Source organism: Osmerus mordax, chromosome 9, assembly GCF_038355195.1.
Source record: "Osmerus mordax isolate fOsmMor3 chromosome 9, fOsmMor3.pri, whole genome shotgun sequence".
Lineage (NCBI taxonomy): Eukaryota > Metazoa > Chordata > Actinopteri > Osmeriformes > Osmeridae > Osmerus > Osmerus mordax.
In genome coordinates this window covers 12,162,355-12,185,523 of record NC_090058.1, presented here as the reverse complement: position 1 = coordinate 12,185,523, position 23,169 = coordinate 12,162,355, and the positions used below count along the sequence as shown (strand labels likewise).

General features: G+C 42.7%; 1 protein-coding gene across 1 annotated transcript in view; it reads left to right on the top strand.

The window, feature by feature from the left end:
* LOC136949126 (neurexin-3a-like) overlaps nucleotides 1–23,169 on the top strand; it is a 168,129-nt gene that overhangs the window by 110,224 nt on the left and 34,736 nt on the right. The window contains exons 11-12 of the mRNA XM_067243334.1: nucleotides 10,210–10,391; nucleotides 21,918–22,089. Coding sequence (XP_067099435.1) covers nucleotides 10,210–10,391; nucleotides 21,918–22,089 — 354 coding nt within the window. The remainder of the gene's footprint in view (nucleotides 1–10,209; nucleotides 10,392–21,917; nucleotides 22,090–23,169) is intronic.

Genomic DNA, 23,169 nt, shown 5'->3' with positions numbered 1-23,169 from the left:
AGTCAATGTATTATTCACAGTCGAACGCACTGCCTGCAGTTTCCCCCTCCCAGATGGATTCCTTGTGCAACTCTGTTTTTTCCCCTTCTTTCATGTGCAATTGCAAGCCGCCGTCCCTCCTTTCTTTAATTTCTCATCCATTTCTTCTAAGCACAGCTTCAAAGGGAGAAAGGGTTTAGGAGAGTGACTGCTTTCACACAAGAGAAGGAAGAGGGAGAGAGGATAAAGAGACTGAGGGGGAAAAAGAATGAAGGAAGAGTAGCAGGCTGGCATCACAAACACCAACACTGAAACACTGTCTCTCTCTCTCTCTCTCTCTCTCTCTCTCTCTCTCTCTCTCTCTCTCTCTCTCTCTCTCTCTCTCTCTCTCTCTCTCTCTCTCTCTCTCTCTCTCTCTCTCTCTCTCTCTCACACACACACACACACACACACAAAAACTAACACTGAAACACTGTCTCTCTCTCCCTCTCTCTCTCCCCCTCTCTCTCTCTCTCTCTCTCTCACACACACACACACAAACACTAACACTGAAACACTGTCTCTCTCTCTCTCTCTCACACACACACACACACACACAAACACTAACACACAAACACTGTCTCACCCTCACACTAACACTGAAACACTGTCTCTCCCTCACACTCACACACACACGCACACACGATACAACTACACTGGCACATTAACGCTAAATACACACAAACACACACTCAAATACAGACACATACACATGCAGGTGTGGTCACACACTGCGGCAGTGGAGTCATTGTTGTTTAACCGAGCGGAGGCCCCGACACAAAGACCAGCACTATCAGAGGCTCACACACAGCACCTGCTCTCTTTCCTTCTTCTCTTTCATTCTCTCTTTTCTTCCCCTCCTTCCTTTTCTCTCCCCCCCTCTCTCTCTCTCTCTCTTTCTCTCTTTTGCTTGACAGAGAGCATTCTACCCGTAATGCCAAGATGACAGAAACTGTGGGTAGGTGTGCGTTTTGTGTGTGTGCCTGCTTGCAGGGGACAATACTGGCAGCATGCGCCATAGAACACACACCAACAACACAACCGTTTATCTGTCTCTCTGCGACAGCCCTGACTTCCCAGCACCTGGTCCCCGTATTATCAAACGGAAAGCGTCAAGATAAGCCGGCTCAAAGGAACTCTTGGAGCAGTGACTATGCAGCCCGGGCACCAGTGTCACGTGGGCCCCCCCCCTTCCCTGTGGCTCGTTGCACTGCAGGAACCCCATCTCCGAAGCATTGGAATACAGGAAAGAAAAGACACCCCGTTTCCCTGCGGAGATAAACATCAGGCAGCCTCATACCAGCCCTCTGATCCACAACATTGAGCCCAACATACTCTGAATAAAGGAAGAGGAGACATTTTGAGAGAGAGAGAGAAAAAAAGACAGGGAGAAAGAATGGAGGGGGGGGTATGCTGAGTGACTCAGACAGGCGCAGGGATTATACTATCCCAAGCGCTTTGTACTATCGCTCTCTCTCTCTTTCTACCTCTATCTCTTTATCTATCTTTAACTTTCTCTAAATATCTCCCTCTGTGCTTCTTTGTCTTTCTGTATATTGCCATCCTATACAGACTCTGCCCCAATGACTAATTCTGATAAGAGATGGATTTAAGGTTGTCTATTTATTTTGCAATAAGCTAACTGCAACATTGGAACAGCCAGTGTAGGTTTCAACTGGTGCGAAATGACAGAGAGGGTCTGGTTGCATTTTCCTGACTGACCTTTCAGTCCAACCAGTTCTCCGACACAAACACACTGTCTGGCCGACACACACAGACCCACACACGCATGGCGATTATACTGGATATAAATATGAACTTTCATGTGTTTGTGTGTGCATGACAAATGTGATTGTATGTGCTGCATGCTGTGTAGTGAGACTACCTGCACAGTCCTTAATAACACTGCAAACCCAGAGTAATGAGGATTTATTGGACAATTACAGATAAATCCAAGGAGATAGACATTAAGTTGACACGTAGTACTGTACATGCACAATGAATGAAATAAAATCAATTTTGCTACAGCAGTAATGGCTAAGCCCAATCCTCCTCTTTTGGTGGAATAGTACTTTTTCATATAACGAGTTCTCCAAGATGAAAGGCATTATTTACTTTTGAGTTGACTAATTTTTACATTTCTTATTATATATCTTCATATCTATCATATCTGTTTGACAGTACGACAGCTCCAGCAGTTGTGTTCTCGGTTGCCATACAATAGGTTCCTTTATAAAAAAAAGGCGTCCTAAATCAGATCGCCGTGTATAATCACCGCTTAAAATGGACACACTTAAAAGAAGCAGGGTCGCACCTTCTACAAAAGGTCCGCTAGTAATTTGAGAGTTTGGTCTTGATAGGACGTCAAATTATAGGCAAGTAGCCTGCGTGAGTGTAAAAGTAGAAATAATGGTCGATTATCGAGGGTGGACAATCAGTGTCACACAGAGTGTAGGAGTAGCGTTATCAGACAGAAAGCTTGGTCGTAGTTGTTGCCTTGCCTTTTGTCTGCGGTAGGAAACGAGCCAGATTTGAGTTAGTTCTGATTTGCTGTTCTCTATTGTTGGCTAAATGGAGTAGGCCTACTGCTTATCTCTCAAGTGAGTATAGCCATCGTTTCGTAACCTTTTGAGGTGTTTCGCAATACTGTTAGGATTTGGGAATATTCTTCGCAATTCATGCAAAGACATGCCGCATCGTTTTATGTGACGGAGGTTCACTGAGGTTTACTATGTAGGCCCTCCATGGATACAGCTTGAATATTCATCAGTCGGCTAGATGGGGAACATTTAGAAGAAAGTAATGAGCTCTTCCACCTTCTCTATCTCTGTCCCACAGTCTATCTAACTGAAGTCAGACCCGCAAATCCACAACACATAGTTTTTTTTTTGTCAGTTGCCTGTGAGGTGTGAGTAAGTTCATCGGTTCAGGCGGTATCTCCACTCGTGCACTTCTCTCCCGCCATCATCGGAAAATCGTTTTCCGATTGACGGCTCCTTCTGAAAAGAAGCCATTCTCCCTGCACCCTGGAACGTCGACCTTACCCGTCACTCTCAATTTCCGAGGAGATAGGATTGAACTCGCTGTGCTCCGTTAATTATTCCAAACTACTGCGACTAGTCCGGTTGCTTTCTGCCGCTGGACTTCATTCGTGGAGGAGAAGTCCAGGAAAAGTCTCCTTTTCTCTCAACCTCGTTGAACCTTTTCTCACTCCGTCACATTATGTAAACAGGATTCAAACCCTTGAACCGTAGATGAACAGGTTCACCCAAATGTACAGACACTGCAAGTGGAGAATTTGAACTGAGCCCTTAGCCTTAAAAAAAAGTGTTGAGTCTATGGCCGTACTGTACGTCAACACAGACATTCTTTACAGTGACACGATTGGAGATGAAAATGCATGGACTCTCAAAAAGGAATGAATGATTGGGAAGAAATGTTTGTGTGAGAGTTTTGTGAGAGAGAATGCTATATTTGAAGAGGTAGGCTATATTTGAAGAGGTAGGCCCTACATGCTATTAAAATCCACTTCTCTATTGGGGGCCCATATAGCCTACACACTTTTTTATACTTCGATTAATTGAATGCTAATTCTCACCATTTATGTTAAATATGATATTGTTTGCCATAGAGAGATTTATTAATTGTCGAAATGAGTAGAACATCGAATCTACCACCTCCTAACAGGTTCATAGTACCTCTCCTAACAGCAGTGTACCCAGAATTGCATTCCTAGGAAGAAACTGCTGACAGTTTTTCTCTCTCTCTCTTAAAATAAACTGGCTCCAGCTGCCTCAAAATGGACGCCACAGCCCATTTGAAGCCACCTATTGTTGATTAGACACGGAAAGCATGACAGCAGCAGTTCTACAGTCCCAGGGCAAACCTGACTTCAGTGGGGAAGCCAGTGAACAGCACATTGTGCCGTAGCCTATGCCATCATCACAGTCTTTCTCATCTTCCCCCAACCCTAGTTCTGGCAGCCATTTTGTGCAGATGGCAAGGCAAGCTGTTGGGCTGGACAATTTGTAAACAATAGAAAAGGCACCCAGCTGATCAAGCGGTATGAGAGACTGGCACAGCTTGGGCTTGTGTTTCAAGGATTCCTTTGTCACTTAGCAAGGCTTTGAATCAACCATTACATAACCATTACATAATCGGTTAAGTTTACGGTCAAGTAAGTGCCATAGCAATTCAAGTAATTGTCCTAGCAGTCCTAGCATCTAAAGGTACATTTTTGGTTCAGTTTCATAGGACAGAACTACCTTGACCTCTGCTTCAGTAAAATAAGAAATCAATAACTTCAATTGATTTTGAAAAACAGGTGCATTGCATGAAAGACAAAAACGTGTCGTCCTTTTAAAGACCATGACTTTACAATTTAATATTACCAGAGATAAGAAACCGGAAAGACTAGTTTCCGTGTCTTCTGCTGCCTTTCTGATTTACCTCAAAGGACATATCGAAATTTAGTCTTTGTCTGTCACATACAGGTCACATCCTGTAACTGTTACGTATAATTGGAACTACTGGTAATGGGCGGCCTATGCAAGGTAATAGATGACAGTTTTTTGTCATTCTCTAACAAACACAGTCTCTGTCAAACACTAAACCTCCTTCCAGAGGGTAAACAGACCTCTGGAAACCGGCGGCACCGTTTCTTTGAAAAGAATGTTCTTTGGAGGTCTTGAGGTGGTGTCTGAAAGACTGCTCTATCAAAATCCCATCTCCACTCTCAGCCTCCCTGGTTTATCTCGTTTTCTATCACCTCTGATGCTACATTGCCGTGGTGACACATTTGGTATTGCTTTAGGGCTGCCCCCCCCCCCCCCCCCCCCCCCGCCTTGCTTTCACCATCTATTTTGAGCTTGTATTTAAAGAAGCTACAGAATCTACAATAGCATTGTTTGGGGGGAAAGTGTCAAGCAAGAGTTCGGGAGTTTAGCTTCTATTTATGTATATTTATCGAAGCAAAGGACAGAAGATTGGGGTTAATGTCGATTGCAAAGGAAGATCACTTCTAGGGAAAAACAAGTCCAATTCCATTGCTGGATCCTTCCCTGGATTGAACACATGGACATTGTTTGGATTATGAAAATACAAATCATATTCCGTGCATCATTATCCAGCATAGCTTTGCAGTACAACTGCCGTTATTTTCTTTTGTGTCTGTGTCTAATTGACCTTATTTCAAAGGCGTCAGTGTCCCTGTAATCATGTTAACTGCTGATTCATTTAAAATGGCTGACCGTACAACAGCTACGTCGGCTACGGGCGTGTCATTTTGTCGCTGTCTCCCTCCCCCTCTGTCTCTCCTTCGAAACTCTTCTTCCCGACCATCTCTTGTGCCACTCTCAACTCTCTCCCTCTTAAACTCCCACTCCAATCAGTCTCTTATCTAAGGAGTGCAGGAATCCAATTGCTCAGCTGATAGATGTCAAACCTCTAGACTCCTGCTACACTTCTGCTCCACTCTCGAGATCATCCCTTAAGGGGGCATGAACTGCTTAAAGCCTTCCATCGTAGATACTACAGGAATGCGGAACGTGTGTGTGCGTGTGTGTGTGTATCCATCAACTATCCAATGGAAATGAGTGGCGCACAGGGGGTCGGAACATCTGATATTATCCGGTTCAAAGCGAACCACCGCACGTTCTCATATTGCATGCATGGTGTTGCGGTGATCCAGCCTAGCTATGTGTGTTATTTACACGCCGAGAAATTCAGAGAAACGGGGAAATCGTATCATGTGATGTTCAAGTGGATGGACGCTCTATTTCGGCCCGTGGCTAGAACTTTAGGTAGAAGTTCCAGGAAGAAGGAGGGGCCTAGTAATGCTTTGATTCCCTTATATCGCTCTCCAGGGCTTCCACACGGCACCAGTCCACCATCTTGTTTCCCACTCTGATTGAAGAATGTTTCCTATCTTTGGCCATATTTTGCATTGGTTAGACCTCAACACAAGCTTGCACATAGAGATCATTCCGTGAGATACATTGGCTTTCATGTCACATCTTTGGGCTCCTACAACTTTTAAAAGAAGTGACGATAAGCCAAACTTTTTTTACCCTGCTCATTTAAAGCATTCCCACCTCAGAGTGCCATTGTGAAACTCTTATAATACTGTAAGGGAAGGCATGGCTGAGGTTGTCGACAGCGCAAATTAATGCAAAACATTCACCTTGTATCTTTTTTTTTGTTGTCTTCTTCTGAATTCTTGTCAGGCTGTGATCCCCATTAGTGGTTTTAATATCGAGGGTTACTTAATGCATTAGCATGACTTAATTAGAGGCACACATATCTTTATTTTGAAAAAAATAATTATTCCATGGAACTATTAGTGGTTCGGGGTATTTCTTAAGATGAAACTGTTAACATTATTCATTTCCTTTGACAGCATGCCCTCTCTTACCTGAAATTCTTTATGAGAAAGGTATTTCAGTCATTAGCATTCACATCAGATGTCGCATTTACGCTTTCTAATAGCTTTTAAAAGCTTCAGCGCCATTGCGTGTCTATGCTTGTGACTGATTGCTAAAAGAACCCAGTGTTACTTGGGCACTGATGGTTTGCCTTAATTGAAAACGTTTTTCACAGTTGGAAATAACACAAGCTTCCAGTTGAGCTGGGCTTCAAAATCATAGGTGGATATAGTAGGATGTGACACACAATATGGAATATTACATGCTGTATTATATTAACAATACAATTACCATATAGTGTGTCTTTAATACTAGTTCTAATCATCTTTAATCCAGAATCCAAAACAAAAATTTAAATGTGTATACAGGCATCCTACTTATCATACACACGGCAATTTTACATTACTGTTGAGTAAATATATATATATGTTTTGTCTTAGTGCACCCTGCATTTATGTAGCATCCTCCATTCTTGTGACATCCAGCCCAGACATCTGCACTAAACCATTTACATTTATTCATTTAGCAGACGCTTTTATCCAAAGCGACTTCCAAGAGAGAGCTTTACAAAGTGCATAGGTCACTGATCATAACAACAAGATAGCCACAAAACATTGCGAGTAGCCAAAACATGAATCACACATTGTGAACAACCAAAGTAAGTGACAGTCAGTGTCTCTGATGGAGGTGGGGAGTTGATTCCACCACTGGGGGGCCAGACAGGAGAAGAGCTTGTGTTGGACCGGGCGGTCTTGAGCGGTGGTACCACCAGGCGGTTGTCTGAAGAAGACCGTAGGTGACGGGTGGGGGTGTAAGGCTGCAAGAGAGGCTTGATGTAGACGGGTGCAGTCCCGTTCACTGCTCGGAAGGTCAATACCAGGGTCTTGAATCTGATACGAGCCATGATAGGTAGCCAGTGGAGAGAGATGAGGAGCGGGGTAAAACCATGGGGCCTTTAGTTGTCGGGACTGCGCCAAGGCTTTCTCTGTTACTAAAACAAACAATATTGTATGTGGTAATTAGCCTGTAATGAGTTTGTCATCCATGAAGCTATTAGCCATGGACAGACCCTCTCACCCCAGAGCTTGGGAGGTCTGTCGCCCCAAGAACTTGGCCACCGGCCAACCCAATCTTGTCATTCTGCTGGCTGGCCGAATGTAAAACCGACTCCGTGTTCTGGGTGGAACTGAAAGAGGATAACAATTGCTTCCATTGCTTCGGCCATCAGTTATCAAGCCTATATTTTGCCATTCTTTTGGGGACATGTTCATCTTAAAATTCAAAGAGGCTTTCACCTGTTCTTTCCACTCTGAGATAAGTGAATGGATGTAAGCTCATTTCCTAAAAAGTGTCATACTTTTTCAGTTTCTGTCGTCTGATCTACCGTGTAATTGAACGATACGCTTTTTTCCTCAAATGTTTACTTCTCTCATTCTATCCCTAAACCTTTAAGGTCCTCATTTGACAAGGCTATTCCAGAGCCAAGGGCCTCTTCATTAATTAGTTGTGTAATGATTGAATTCATTATTTAGCATTGGAGAGCAACCAAATACCTAATTTGGAAAGAAACTCACTTTTTTAGTGTTTTTTGTATCGGTTCCAACTCTTGAAGTAATTTTGATTCTTGATTTTTCTGACTTACAAACATAGACTCATGATATATATAAATATGTACATATACACTACCGTTCAAAAGTTTGTGGTCACCCAGACAATTTCGTGTTTTCCTTGAAAACTCACACTTTTATTTATCAAATAACTTTCAAAATGAATAGAAAATATAGTCAAGACATTTACAAGTTTAATTATTATTATTAGAAATAATTATTTTAATTTGAAATATAAATTTGGTTCTTCAAACTTTGCTTTCGTCAAATAATGCTCCATTTGCAGCTATTACAACATTGCAGACCTTTGGCATTCTAATTCTAATCCTTCTAATCATCCATAACATTTACTTTTAGTCATTTAGCAGACGCTCTTATCCAGAGCGACTTACAATAAATACAGGGACATTCCCCCTGAAGCAAGTAGGGTGAAGTGCCTTGCCCAAGGACACAACGTCAATTGACACGGCCGGGAATCGAACTGGCAACCTTCAGATTACTAGCCCGACTCCCTCACCGCTCAGCCACCTGACTCCATTAGTCTTCTAAGGCAATTAGCAAACACAATGTACCATTCGAACACATACAGTAATAGTTGCTGGAAATGGGCCTCTATACACCTATGTAGATATTTCATTAAAAACCAGACGTTTCCACCTAATATAGTCATTTACCACATTAACAATGTATAGTGTATTTCTGATTAATTTAACGTTATGTTCATTGAAAAAAACAGTTATTTTATTTGAAAAATAAGGAAATTTTTAAGTGACCCCAAACTTTTGAACGGTAGTGTATATATATCTATCTATCTATCTATATATATATATATATATAGGAACATACACTAACCTAGGGACTGTATTGTGACAGGCCTTATCGTACAACTCTCAAATTACACAGTTTTTGCAAAGATCTCACTGATATGAGAAAATATCTCGTTGCCTGATAAAAAGAGATATGTTTGTGACCATAGGAATGTTAGGCAAAACAGTTGCAAGTTGTTCAAATGTATGTCTCCTTTCTCTCAACAGTACATGGTCACGTGAAAAGGTGAAGTGTTGTGAGGGAACTGAAAGCACCGTGTCCTCGAGGTGTTTCTAGTGGCTATGTTCAAACTCAGGGCCAGATGTTCTACTTGACACAAAACTCGAGGGGACACGACACAGCCAGCTGGCCCTTCGCCTTAGAGCGAACACACACAGACACGTAGTCTCACACACACACACCCACGTACTCACGGACAACACACTGTACTTAAACCCGCAATTCCACTATTTTAGAGCACTCATATTTATAATTGCATTCACATATTACCTCTTCATTGATTCAATATTAAAGATGGGGAACATTGTGGTTTGGCAAATTTGCTCATTTTTGCCTGTGAACTGGATTTCTGCTTTGGCAGTTGGGAGTTATATTTATCGTACAGGTCACCGTGTTTCCCCTTGGTGCTAAAAGGAAAGAATAAGCAGGTGAAATATGATTTTACTGACCCAGGTATGAACATTACACATAAAAACTATTTTGAGACCATATTGTACTAGGCAAGGCTGTGTATGTGTGAGAAAAGGCCTATAGTTTGTTTGGAAAGTTTTTGGCCTACTTGGCCAAACTTGATCAGATGAAGGAGCCATTTTAATGGATTTTCTTTTCCTTTTTTCTTGATACACATTCTTCATCAGTTGCCGATGTTTAATACATGACTGGAGGGCATGGGTGGAGAATTGGTTCCTGTTGCTATTAAAAATGAACAGCGTTTCTGCTTCTGCATTGTCATGTACTAATTTTGTTGTTTGTCCATCAGCACTCAATCCTGCCATCTCTATGTGTGTGTGCGTGTGTGTGCGTCTGTGTGTGTTTGTATGGCACGTGTGCATGCATGTGCATACGTGTGTGAATTTGTGCGGGCAAGGAAGAGATAGCCATGCTTCTCAAGGGTGAAATCTGATTTGACAGGAAGGCTGGTTGTTCAAGAAAACAAACCACAAAAGACTAACATGGAAGAAAAATAAGTCAACTCACACCTTCGTCAAACTCTTTGCTGAAGAGAGTATTTTGACAGGTGTCCTTATGTTACCCTCATTTTGACATAGCTCTGTCTCCAGCTGCTATCCTGAGCCTCTCAACTCACCTCCTCTGCCTTTCTGTTCTCTCCTCAGCCGGGACAACGTACATCTTTGGGAAAGGAGGAGGGCTGATAACATTTAGGTGGCCGGCCAATGAGAGACCCAGCACCAGGACGGACCGACTGACCGTGGGGTTCAGCACTTCGCTCAAGGATGGGATCTTGGTCAGGATAGACAGTGCCCCCGGCTTGGGAGACTATGTCATGCTACACATCGTAAGTGTTTCACTTTCAATGATTGTAACTTAGATCATTTTATTTATTTTTTTCTCCCTTTTTCCTTCATTCCATCGTTCCTCCTTTCTTTCTTACTTTCTTACTGTGTATGAAAACAACATAGTACTGCAGTGCAGTGTTTGCGGTACATGTTACCATACAGTGTAACATAGTTCAGTTTCTGTGTTTACCCTGGAGTCATGCGATGGCTTGCAAACACACGTAATAGGCACGCACATGACTCAATAACCCTAGCCCTATGAGTAAGACAATGTTAGTGGGCGTGAATTTACGCTACATGACTGAAGCAAAGAAATGTCTGCGTGTGTCATGACTTACGAGTTGCAGCAATGGTTTATGATTGTGTGTGTGCGGCAGTGTATGATATATGCCATTATGTTTGTTTGTGCATGGAGGTTAATAGTGCAGATAGCGTGTACTGTGTGTATGGGTGAGTGTATTCCGCGCCGGTGGTCGTCCTGCTGTTTGCACAGATCCCATCGCATTACACCATCACTGCCTGATCCCAGGCCTTGGGAGTATGTTGGGATCCCTTGGCAGCAATTGACCACACACACACAATGTACAGTAATACAAACAGTCACAAGCCCACACAAATGCTGAACACTCAAATGTAGATGGCCAGAGCAGATATGCACATAAGAACATGCACAAGGATCAGTCGCTTGAGCGACTGTTCTCAAATATTCAGACTATCACAGATACACAGGAGATTTTTTTTTAAAGGACATATTATCTTGTTTCTTTGACCAAAGGGCTGTTGTCATGTTCCAACTAATTGGATTTGCACCTAATGACTGACCTTGTACTAGTACGGCCCACTGGATAAAGTTTCATGACGGGAGATGAAGCAGAGAAGTCCTCTAAAGTCTCTCTCTCTTTTTCTCCTCCTCTCTCTTTCTCTCTTTATCCCTCCCTCTTTTTTCCTCCCCTTCCTCCATCTCTCTCTCTATTTTCCCCTCTTCTGCTTCCCTCCCTCCATCTGTCCACTGATTTTATTGTGGCTCTTGAGCCCAGTCTGTTGGGAGCCCTCCGGCCCTAACGGGCGGTCAAAGCAATGGCACCACACCAGACCTCCATAAACTCCCTCCCTCACCACTTCACCTCACCCCAAATCGGGGTCTTTTTGCTGGGGAAGGGCAAATGGACACTGCCCCTGCCAAAATTGACTCAAATTTTGGAGGGCGAACCTGCCGTGAAGGGAATTGTGTTGCTCGCATGTCGTTATGGGGGGGATTGAACTGTTGATAGATTCCAAATGTGGGCTAACAGCATTTATGTTCATTTTAACTGAGCAAACATTCATAAATCATGTGCATATTTAGAATGGACAGACCCACCATCTTTTCCATTACTCTGGGGAACTGTTTTGGAGTGAAACCACAACCAATTAAATGTGTTTATTTCACTCCAGCAACGAGCAGGTACTCAACAATTCACACAAACAATGAACAGTACAAGCAAAATCAGTCACCTACTCTACCTTAAATAAAACACCACAAATACATCATTTTAATTGTGTTTTCAAAGTAAGCAACAGACTGAGGTTTAGTCCTTTCTGAGCCGGGGGACAAGCTGACTTTGGCCGGGTGGCCGAGAAGTGGAGGGTGGCAAGAAAGAGAGAGCGTGGGAGGAGGGAGAGGAAGGGCGAGGTGAGCAGCCAGATTGTCACCGATGGCCCCTGTGGGGACGGGAACAGGGCTTGAGCGTTTGCTGGTTCACGGTCGCCCCCCTCTCCCCCTCAGGCTGGGGACTCACGAACCACCACTTTTAAAGGGGAAACTTCCTTCTTTCTTTTTTTTTACGGGAGCAGGGGTTTGCAGTAAGGTGGTCAAACACCTTACTGCAAATGTGGTCCCTGAGAAGGCAGGATGAAAAAAATCTGGCGCCTTTCAAACACCTCATAATGACAGCCTGGTCAGGTGAACAGGTCCAGATGAAAAGAGATGTGGTGAGATGAGGATCTACAATGTGATTGCACAGGCTAGAACAGTGTGTAAATGTAAAATACAGCAGCAGAAAGCAAGGTAGCACGCAATTCCTACATGATGAATTCAGTCAATTAAATCAAGTCAGTTTGCAACTTGGGCCTTTGACATGTGATTAAAAACACTACTGCCTGTAATGACCTACGGATGGTCATGTTGGCGACCATGTCTCACATAGTTTTGAAAATGTGTTTCTCTAATGGCTAACACATTTGAAATGAGTGACACATTAGTTACCCCAAGGTTTATTAACAAATGACCAATTGTTGTCTCTGGTCAGACTGGAAACCAATGCCCAAAGAGTCGAATAGGCAAATACTTCCCAACAGAACGAAAAGTAAAACCAGAATCCATGAGCCCAATTTGAAGGCATTATTAGCCTTCAAACCTCATTACAGCAACTGTGGCTCGCTGCCGCTCACAAAACTTAGCGAGCCAAAGGCAACATCTATCACGGCTCGGGTCGGAGGAAAGCCGCTGCGCAAGCGGGCGCTGCCTCTCCTCAAGCCGAATCCTAGGCCCTTCCCTCGCACGTCTGAAGATACATCATCACGAGACGGGCGATCCTGCCAAATAGGCCATCTGCTTACCCGCTCCCACTCTGCCAAGGTGTCGTTAGTTGGCAGAAGTCTCCTTCTCTCTTATGCTCACACCCCTCTCTCTCTCTCTCTCTCTCTCTCTCTCTCTCTCTCTCTCTCTCTCTCTCTCTCTCTCTCTCTCTCTCTCTCTCTCTCTCTCTCTCTCTCTCTCTCTCTCTATCTCTCTCTTTCTTGCTTTTTCTCCTTTTGTCTTTCTTGACGTAATCTTACCACCTCTGTCTTTCTCCCAGTCTGCTTCGTTGTCTTTTTTAAACCACCAAGACAGACCCTTAAACACCCTCCCACCACCAGCCCGCTTCTCCCCCTCCTATCCTTTCCTTCTCTCTACTTCTCTCAGGTGCACAGAGTCACAAACATTCACAGTTGTCTATAGTTTGGCCAAATCAGCCAGTCTTTTTTTTTACTGTTGCCTCTGTTCTTTTCCTCTCTTCTTCCCTCCTCTTCAACTTAAAGAATACTAATTGGATAAATTTTCAAACGGAGAAGTATTTCAACACTTTTTTTCTTCCTGTAATCAGCCAGCTGAGATGATCGTACTGCAACACATGGGTTGGGGGGGAAATTCTATTGGTAGTCATGAATGCCTCTGCTCTTATTCCTGTGCAGCATGATAGGGAGGGTGTGATTAGGATACAAACTAAATGTGTCCACAAAATTGCTACCGCTCCCAGAATGGGAAGAGTTTCGCTTTTTTGCTCGGGCAGTTGGGTGAAAGAAAATTCCAATCTGCCTCTAAGTACAGCTCTTAAAAGGCCATTCTTTTTCAGCTGTGGCCTGCATTTAGGTATTCAATTAGTATTTCTTTCTCTCGCAATAATCAGTGTTACCAGCAGTCGTTTATTCCGGGGTTTTTTTTCAGTCTTCCCTTAGCGGTCTTGGGGGGTCACATGGTTTGTTTATGCCACAACACCAACACACCTCATTATCATCAAATTATTGAACTCTTTGAGTGGTGTTCAGCACACCTTTTGTTTACCGTCCCCAGCACCATACAGGGATCTTCAAACAGTCTAACTCTCTCTGTAAACACTGGTTAACGTTATTACACACGGCTCCTAAATGGTTGAATCCATTGAAAATGAGACAGTCCAGTCTGTAGAAATAAGAATGGCTATCTGCTCGTTTTGCTCATATTGGCAGCTGGAGGAACACGAAAAGAGTTTAAGTCAAAATAAGCTTGACAATAACATCCATTGGCACTTTGCGCCTTCAAAATGAAATACTATAAGGTGATCTAAGTGTACAGGAAATCAATAGTGTTGATCTGTTCTAATCAGCCAGGACCATAACTACACTTCGCCTCTTGATTTTCAATCTGCTGGAACACCTCAGCTGTAGAGACATCAATATGCCGTTGGGCCCTCTGTCTCTCCAGCTTTCGGCAGGAGAGAGGAGAGAAGTAGCACAATTACCCTCTGCTCGGTTAATTTCTGTTGTGTTTCATCTAGGGGGGACAAGAGTTGCCATTACACAGGTGTGGGGGTTTGACCGTTTTGCTTGTACTCATCCCGCTGAAAAGAATCTACCTTCATTAGAACACACCTGGTGAACATCCCCTTGTTGTTTTCTTCCAGTGGGTTCCAGTGCTTTCGGTCACGCACAAAACACACGCGGTGTCCTCGACAGAACGCCCATAAGCTAGAGGTTAAATGCACATGAGGCCCAACAAAGACTGAATCAAGTGCTTTCAGAGGGTTTTTCCCTTTTATGCCTATCCACCCCCATCTCCCACCCACGACGAATCTGGCTTTAATCTCGATTAACTCTGCTGTATGAATCAATACTTTATGGTTTAATATTACCCACTAATGCTGTTTGAAAATCAAATGTGCCCTGGTGGTGAGTCACCTAATACATTACAAACACACTTTCACATGCAAATACGCTCAAGAACTCCTACAAAAATACACACACATACATTAACATATAATAGCATACATAATCTTACAGAAACACACATGCACACATAATTAGTAATCATAATGCTCTCAGAATACATGGCTTGGCGAGCAATGGGTGTATACGTAATACTCTTTATCATCATTTATAAAATCATTTTAGGATTTGACAGCATCTTATCATGTTCTGTATACTATGAAAGACCCCAGACCTTGCATACTAAACACAAACACACACAACCATCCTTACATATCCTAGACTTTTAAAATGGGTTGGGAAAGAGCTTTGTAATGAGATCCCCCTAGGGTATATTTCTGATCTAGAAGTTGTATTCAATTGAACTGGTGGTTTAGAAAAACAAGGATTTTTATTTTTAGTAAAACCAGAGTGGAGAAAAATAGCCATGGCCACAAAGGTCAAGCGCATCGGAGCCTATTGATCGGCAGGTTCCAATTCGGGGGTTTAGGGACAAACTCGGGAAACAGTCTATGAAAAAAGTCTAGGGAGGGGCAAGTGTTCCGGACGGCTTGCCTTAAAGCCGGTTTCAATTTCACTGGCCAATCAATTTCAATCTTTTGTCCCTTGCCATCATGTAGTTTGACTAGCATTGGCAGTTACTTAAAAGGCAAAACTAAAAATACCATAGGTTCTTTGGAACATTGCCATTGTGACAACAGCGTGTCAGACGAAAGCGTACGAGCCGATCCTCTGTTGCTGTTGATGAAGAAAGTGTTTGCTCTGTCTCTTCCTTAGCGGACTGACTAAGTTCAGTTGAGTTATGGATTTTCATAAGTATGTATAAGCAATCAGCAGATTGGGTGAGAAAACCAAACCTCTGAAAATAAATGACAACACAACACCAGGCTTAGGTCTCCATCATGTCTCTCTCCGCTCTGAAGGCCGGAGGACCATCTTTTATAGGGCACAAGAATGTAAACATAGATATTGACAGTCAGGCAGTTATGGTGTTGCAACAGTCTCAGAGAAAGATTCCCAGCTCCCAGCCCGTGACCACTCTCAGGGCAGAGAGAGATCATAGGTGGAGCTCTATCCGCCGTCATCACAAGAGACGTTTACACAGTACTTTCTTCTGACTGTAGACATCTATTCAGCCTGACACATAGACACAATCAACTATTATCAATAGCAAACTCACATGAGAACATACTAACTAGTATCCAGTGACTAGTTCTATTGATAGGTGAAGAACATAAGTGCCCAGGAAATCCTGTTTCTCCCATGTTGTCTTCTGGGGTTTTACCCCCACGCAAGTCACCTTTATTTGGGTGAAATTGCACACAGAAAAGCTGAGGTGTCAGTCAGTACAGTTTCAAACTCCTTCAGAAAGCAGCAGAAAGCTGGAGAAACATCTCACGGGAAGAGTTCTTCAACAAAATAATAAGTTTTTTGAACGTTTCTTGAAAGTCAACCGCTGTCTCACAGGCATCTCACAGGTCAGCAGCTTCAAGCACAGCACAATACTGGTCAAAGTAAGCAAGTATCAGTTATAACTGTGGCGAGAAGACTTCGAGCTGCATGCTTGAGTCGCAGAAAGAAACCCAGAGATAAAATGGCTTAAAAAAAGAGGCTGGCCTGGGCCATGAAGCACTAGCAGTAGATGAAAACTGGAAGGTCTTGTGAATAGATGAATTGAATTGGAAGTCTTTGTACAGCGTGGCTGTGACTGACAACATTCTACAATAAAACATTAAAAAAGGCTCACTGGAAATACATTTGCCTCTTGCATGAACTGTGAGTAGCTGAATAGGGTAGGCCTAAGGTACTGTGTCAATCATAGTGGTGGTACTTGGAGAAACAACTATTCTGGTGGCACACCGTGTAAAAGGTTTGAGAATCACTGCCCTATGGTAGACACCTAGTTTGTCAAAGGTTCATCCTACTGCAAGATAATGACCCAAACAATTCCTCCAGGCTGTCAGATATATCTCAGAAGAAAAGATGAAGACGGTACGGGTTCATATCAATGTTTGTATGCAGTAGATACAGGACGATTACTGTACCTGTATGCAAGTGTATGTGCACATTTGTTTCCCTTCGTAGGTGGCACCTTCTTTGGCATAAAGGGTTTGAATGGAAGAGAGTCAATGTAGGTACTACTTGTCTCTCATTGAGGGAGTATTGTGAAGCCAGAGATTTGGGTCAAGACAACTTCACACAATAGAGAGAGGGGCAAGACCAATTCCAACTAGGTCGGACAAAATTACCTATTCTCAGGAAAAGATGGTGAAAAGGAAATGAAAACTGAAGAGATACAGAGGGAAATCCCGTGAGAGACAGAGAGATGCCTCAGTTAAAATCCAAAGGATAAGACTTAGGTGCTATTTTTACCTATTTTTACCTTCATAGAATCCCACAACCATCAAACGCTTCCTTGAACTTCTTCCACTTGCCTCTGAGATCGCTTTCCTGTCCATCTGTCTGCTGTGTCATTCTTACCACTTGATTGACAGATCACACAGAACCTTGTTTACTTTGAGCACCAGCAGTAGTTAAAACAGACCCTAGCAACTTTGAAGACTTCAGTTTAGTCTGTTGTTTTTTCATCTCCAAGTACTATAGTACTAGTTGTAAGATTTTATTTAAGAGACTTTATGAATATTTTGTTGTTCTCAGGGAAAAGAAAACATTTGTAATCCAAGACTTCATTTTCTGTCTTGGATGAAAAACCTGTTTAAAAAAAAATCTGCGTTCTACGTAGGCCTGAATAACATTCCCATCATTTCATTCCAATCTGCCCTGACTGTGACACGTTTTTCCTTGATGCTGTCTGGTCCCCCTTCCACTGACACTCAAACTTCCTTCTTGTGTTCTCCCTCCTTCTGCACCTGGAACTTTTACCAGTATTTATTATGGACTTGTGTAAGCAAACTAGTTGCCCCCCCACCTACGCCACCCCACTCCTCTTTATTTTGTACAACCATACACCCTCAGTGTTCTTAGAATGTCTCAGCTGTTCCTCTGTTCCTCATTAAAACGCATGACAGTAATCCACTCCAGGAGAGCAAATGGTCAAAGGTCATTCGAGCACACTGTTTTACTGGCAACATCACCGTAACATACATGCAGAGGAACACAGACCAAAAAACAATGTTATACAAGAAGTCAACGAATGCAGAAAGGACAAACAACACTATCAATCAACTCTATCCCCCCCATCACCTCCATGGTGCTAACCCATTAGCTAATGTTATTTTGCCTGCCTATGGCCACAATCACCCCAACCGCCCCCGTGAACTCAGTTGGCTTTGCCAGAGACGATGTGTTTCCACAGCCCCTGTGGATGATACAGGTGGCAATTACTTGATGTGCTTTGAAAGAACAAAAATGAAGGGGGGGGGGGGTGTTCGCTGGTAAACTTTGGGACCCTAAAGTGCACTACTCCCGCACAAGGTCCGCCCACTTACAGCCCTATCAGGCCTCAGGTATCATTATGGCTGCCGGGGTAAAAGCAACACACAAAAAATCAGAGCATCATGCGCTGGTTAAGATGACTCTTTGTGTGTTTTCCTCATGCAACATATTTCCCACCACCCATCAGCCTCTAACAGCACAAAACTGGAATCTATAAAATCCAAAGTAACAATATCTTGTTGGTTCGGCTGACCGTCTGTACGTCAAACATGTGACTGTAAAAGTACCAAATAGTCGAGATGAGAATACTTTTAATTCACAACATTAGAGTCAAATTTAGTAGAAAATATGAAGGGTGCTTCTTCAGTTTAATAGTCCTACCCTCTCCCTACCTGCCATTGGTTTCCCCTTGATGCTTTACATCTTTAAAAAATCTTTCTTTTTTTTTCTTTTTTTTTGTCCTACTCACTGTCTCTCTGACTCTCTCTCCCTCTCCTCATCTCAAACTCTGTCTAACTCTATCTCTCTCTTTCTCCCTCTCTCTCTCCTTTGCTCTGCGTGACTGTCAATCCAGTAAATTCACAGCAGATTAAAACTGCTTGGCATCTGCCTGTGTTTTGCAGTATGCTACCCGCCTTGGCACAAACTGAGCAACAGCGGCAGCAGCAGGAAGAGGAACAGCAGCCAGTGAATTAAAAGGCTCGTTCTGCCTCATCAACACGTTTGATATCTTCATAAACCACAGCACAGACGCCAGGAACTCCTGGAACACCCTTGGCGAATTATTCTCCAGAATCTTCTGCATCCCTTTCCTGTGCCCGTATTGACCAGCTAATAGTCCTGGAAGATCTGGAGGGTTTAAACATTTTAGGTAGATAATGTAGGTTCCTTGGTGGTGTGTCATTTTGTTTTCATCCACTGAGTCTGGGAAGGCAGGAACACGTGTATGTGTGTGTGTGTGCGTGTGTGTGCAGGTACCAAATTCCAGTGGGAATAGTATATTTGGTTTTGTAAATTTCTTGCTCAAATTGGTCTGTGTGCCCTTCTGTCTGATTGTGAGTGAGTGATAACTGTTTTGTTTTACTAACCTTCTATTTGCGTCAGATGGAATTAAAGATTGGGAGGAGAAAAAAAACATTCTCTAGGTGCTTGTTGAAGGCATTGAGGCTGATGCAAGTGTGACTGTATTCTGTCACTCTGTCTTTCTCTTGTTCTCACCTGAAAAAGTAATCGTCCGTCTCGACTAGCGGATAGACCTTCAGTAGAAACACGTGTGTGCACAATGTCACACGGACCCAGAGCAATTTCAGATGCCCCAACCTCGACAGTTACACTTCTTGCTGTCACAAAAGGAGTGCCAGTGTCAAATTAAGGCACACCAGATGGGAAGTGGAAAACAAAGGGCACGCAGTCTATATTATTAATGAGTTGTGGTCTAACCCTTTCCAAATGCATGATGTGATCGTTACATCTCTGCATTGGACTTGAATGGTAACCCTTTCATCCACCGACACATTTTCCAGCCGCACATAGTAAACTATGACTTCCTAAAGTGTACTGTACACTTATGTTAGGCCACATAAAGGTCAACAAACCGAAAAAGCTTTGCCGTTAAACCTTGAAACTGACAACTCACGTTTACTGCCTCTGTTGACAAATGGAAAGGGGTGGGGAGCTAATTCTTGGCCAATTCAACCAAACTCATTTGATTGAATACGAACTTCTATTAACAAAAAAATCCTTGCAGACCATAGAAGGGAGCAACTGTTTTAGGATTTACAAAGTGACATACGGATATCTAAGTAGCTCCCCCTGTTTTAAGATGCTAATAGAGTTATTACAGCACATTGTCTTTCCCTTCCATGATTCATCTCCCCTTAGATAACGTGCCTAACAGTCTCTTCTGTCACCCCAAGTGATGTTTTTAGCTTTTTGGGGTTAACAGTTTCGTTAACAGTGTGTTGTTTGTGCTGCCTGTTTGATATTAGCATCCTATCAAATTGCTGAAAAGAGCTACTTAGTCAATTCATGACAGTAGAAAAAATATACGAACAGTGATTACCGAAGTAATGAAGGTGCTTGAGAAAAGTATACTTTGGAATTACATGTGCAGTGGCATTTTGCACACAGCTAATTGCGAGGTAAAACAATATATAATCTGCCCATATAAGACCCATAATTGGGCGATTTCGTTAAGAACATGACATTGTTTTGGAACCAGGGAAATTAGGACAAATCATCAAATCATGTTTTTGATCAGTGACTGTAATACATTGACTTTTAGCCGACCCCATCTCTTTACGGATGAAACACTCGTCACCTGGGCTCTACCTCTGTTTTCAAGGAATAAACCAGGTCCCAAGTACATTATCAGCTATTTACATAGGCTCTCAAAGGAAAGGCTGTCACATTTTAACCACTTATCAATTTTGCGCAGGTAATAGCATGAAATAGCCTTCCCTCCCTCATGAGAGCTGGACCTCAGCGCTCTGAGGAAAAGCAGACTGCTCATTGGGGCATCTGTATCAGTGAATGGACTGAATGCACTTAAATTAAGGGGATATGATCCCTGATGATAGGTTGTGTTGGCTTGGTCTGGTATGCTCTTTGAAGCAGATCAGATTTCATGGTCAATGTATTTGCTTTTTTTAGGCAAATAAATCCTTTAAAATTGTCAAAAACCATGTGTGTATTATTCACGAAGCAGTTTCATTGAAGGGAGGTTGCTAAAATGATTTATTTTGTATTCATTTTCTGCTTTTATTTTTACCCCAAACTGCGCTCAGCATGCTAAATAGACTGAATTAGACTAAAACTACCAAAGCTACCATGACTAGACTTTTCCAAAAATAGAGGAGAGTAGACATGGTGTAAACGACTACACTTCACATAACGGCCATGATGGGTGGGTGGTATTTACGGAAAGCTCCTTGATGTTACACAAATGTGGAAAAAATGTCAAAAAGAAGTGAGGCAAATGTCTGTGATCAAAAAGTCATGCTACAGGCTAAGATATATGAAGTAAAAGTGTTCTCTCCTTTGAATCTGCCCGGAAATGCATGGCAGAAGATCTAACAAAAATGCATTAGCCTTCTACATTTGGACACTTTTTCATCTTTTGAATTATCTAAACGCTCCATGTAACAGTATAATATCATCCTGGTTACAATTTTATGGTGGTAGTGTAGTAACAGCTTTTGCTGGATAAATAATTCCCTCTGCATTTTATTCATTTTATTATATTTTGTATGAGTTCTTCTCTTGCTTTCTGTAATATGTCAACAAACTTGTCTGTGTAGCCTCAATGAGTTGTGTTGGAGATTCCCCCTGGCTTTGTATACTGTTCTAAGGTTTTAAAATGTGAAACGGAAAGTGTAGTGACACACATCTCTTTCAATGCTGCAGTATACTGTATCAAATATAACCTTTTACTTTTTCGTCATAGAACACCATTCTAGATGTAGTTAACTTCAGCACTGAGATCATTTTTGTGTGAGGTCTATATATATTTAGTCATTCAAAAATGGAAACCTAGAATGAGGCCAATTACACAATCAATTAGTAACTGTGCACGCCTTAAAAAACATTAGGAATGTTTAGGAAACAGAAAACATTCCTGACTTTTCATTGCTCTTCCCCTCCTCCAGCAACAAGGGAAGATCGGAGTTACGTTCAACATCGGCACGGTGGATATCAGCGTGACGGAGAACAGCATGCCCGTGAACGACGGGAAGTACCATGTGGTCCGCTTCACGAGAAACGGGGGCAATGCCACCTTACAGGTGGACAACTGGGCCATCAACGAGCACTTCCCTACAGGTACAACCCATACGCCTCACAAGGTCCATGTCGTCACCAGGGACATTGTTGGTAACCCACAAAGGAACATGACAGTTTGCAAATGTAATGAAACACTTTTTGGGCTTGCCGTTGGTAAGCAGCATTTGCTGGCAATCAGAAATTCACTACAAGCTACAGGCAACCATGAAAATAAACAATTTCAGTTTGATAATTGCTTATCAGGAATGACATCTAGTCTCCTGATTTTGCTTTTAAATAAGTTCCTTGCAGTCAAGGTTGAAATCTAAAGTCATGCAGAAGCATTATAAAATAGTTAACCCACAACTGAAATCGAGAACGACAACATTTGCTTTGGTTGAACTTCCCAGAGATAAAATCAGCACACATAGCTTTCCCACAACATAATCCTTTAGGTTCTCCCCTCTAACTTAAACACGGTTAAATGCCTGCATTCAACCATCAACCATTCAACCATCCATGTTTGCTATTAAGACCTTTTAAGAAAAAATTGAAAAAGACTGTGAAGACCGCTTGCTCAACTCATTGAAACTTGAGCTGAATACAAATGGCGTGTGGCTTGGACTGCATGCAATGACCCAAGAGTCTCTTCATTCAGAGCAGCTCTCTAAGCATGGCAACCATTATTTTATGGTCATTCTGTCTGTACCGATCTTCACTAGTCTCTCATTCCCCCTAGTTTTCACCTGGCAATGAGCATGTCAAAATTAAAGTCAGTGAGACACCCCTGGGAAATATAACAAAATGCAACAACGACAACAAACAAAACACTTGCAAGTTACCGGTTAAGACAGACATTAGTTTCATAGCTACAAAACGCTCTCTCACTACACCACTCCGACCAAGAAACATCCCCACAGGGATTGTCTTCTCTTCAAGCTGCCCGGAGTAGCTCTGAGGGGGTCGGCGGAGCCAGAAACCTGACAAGTACACTGGAAGTGAGTACACCTCCCGTCAGAGTTGCGGGGGACGCAACTCTTACGGGAGGTGTACCCCCCCCCCCCCCTTTGTACCTGCCACACATGGAGACCGACTGTACAGCGGAGCTGCGATCTCCTCCGTGGCTCTTAGCCCTGCCAC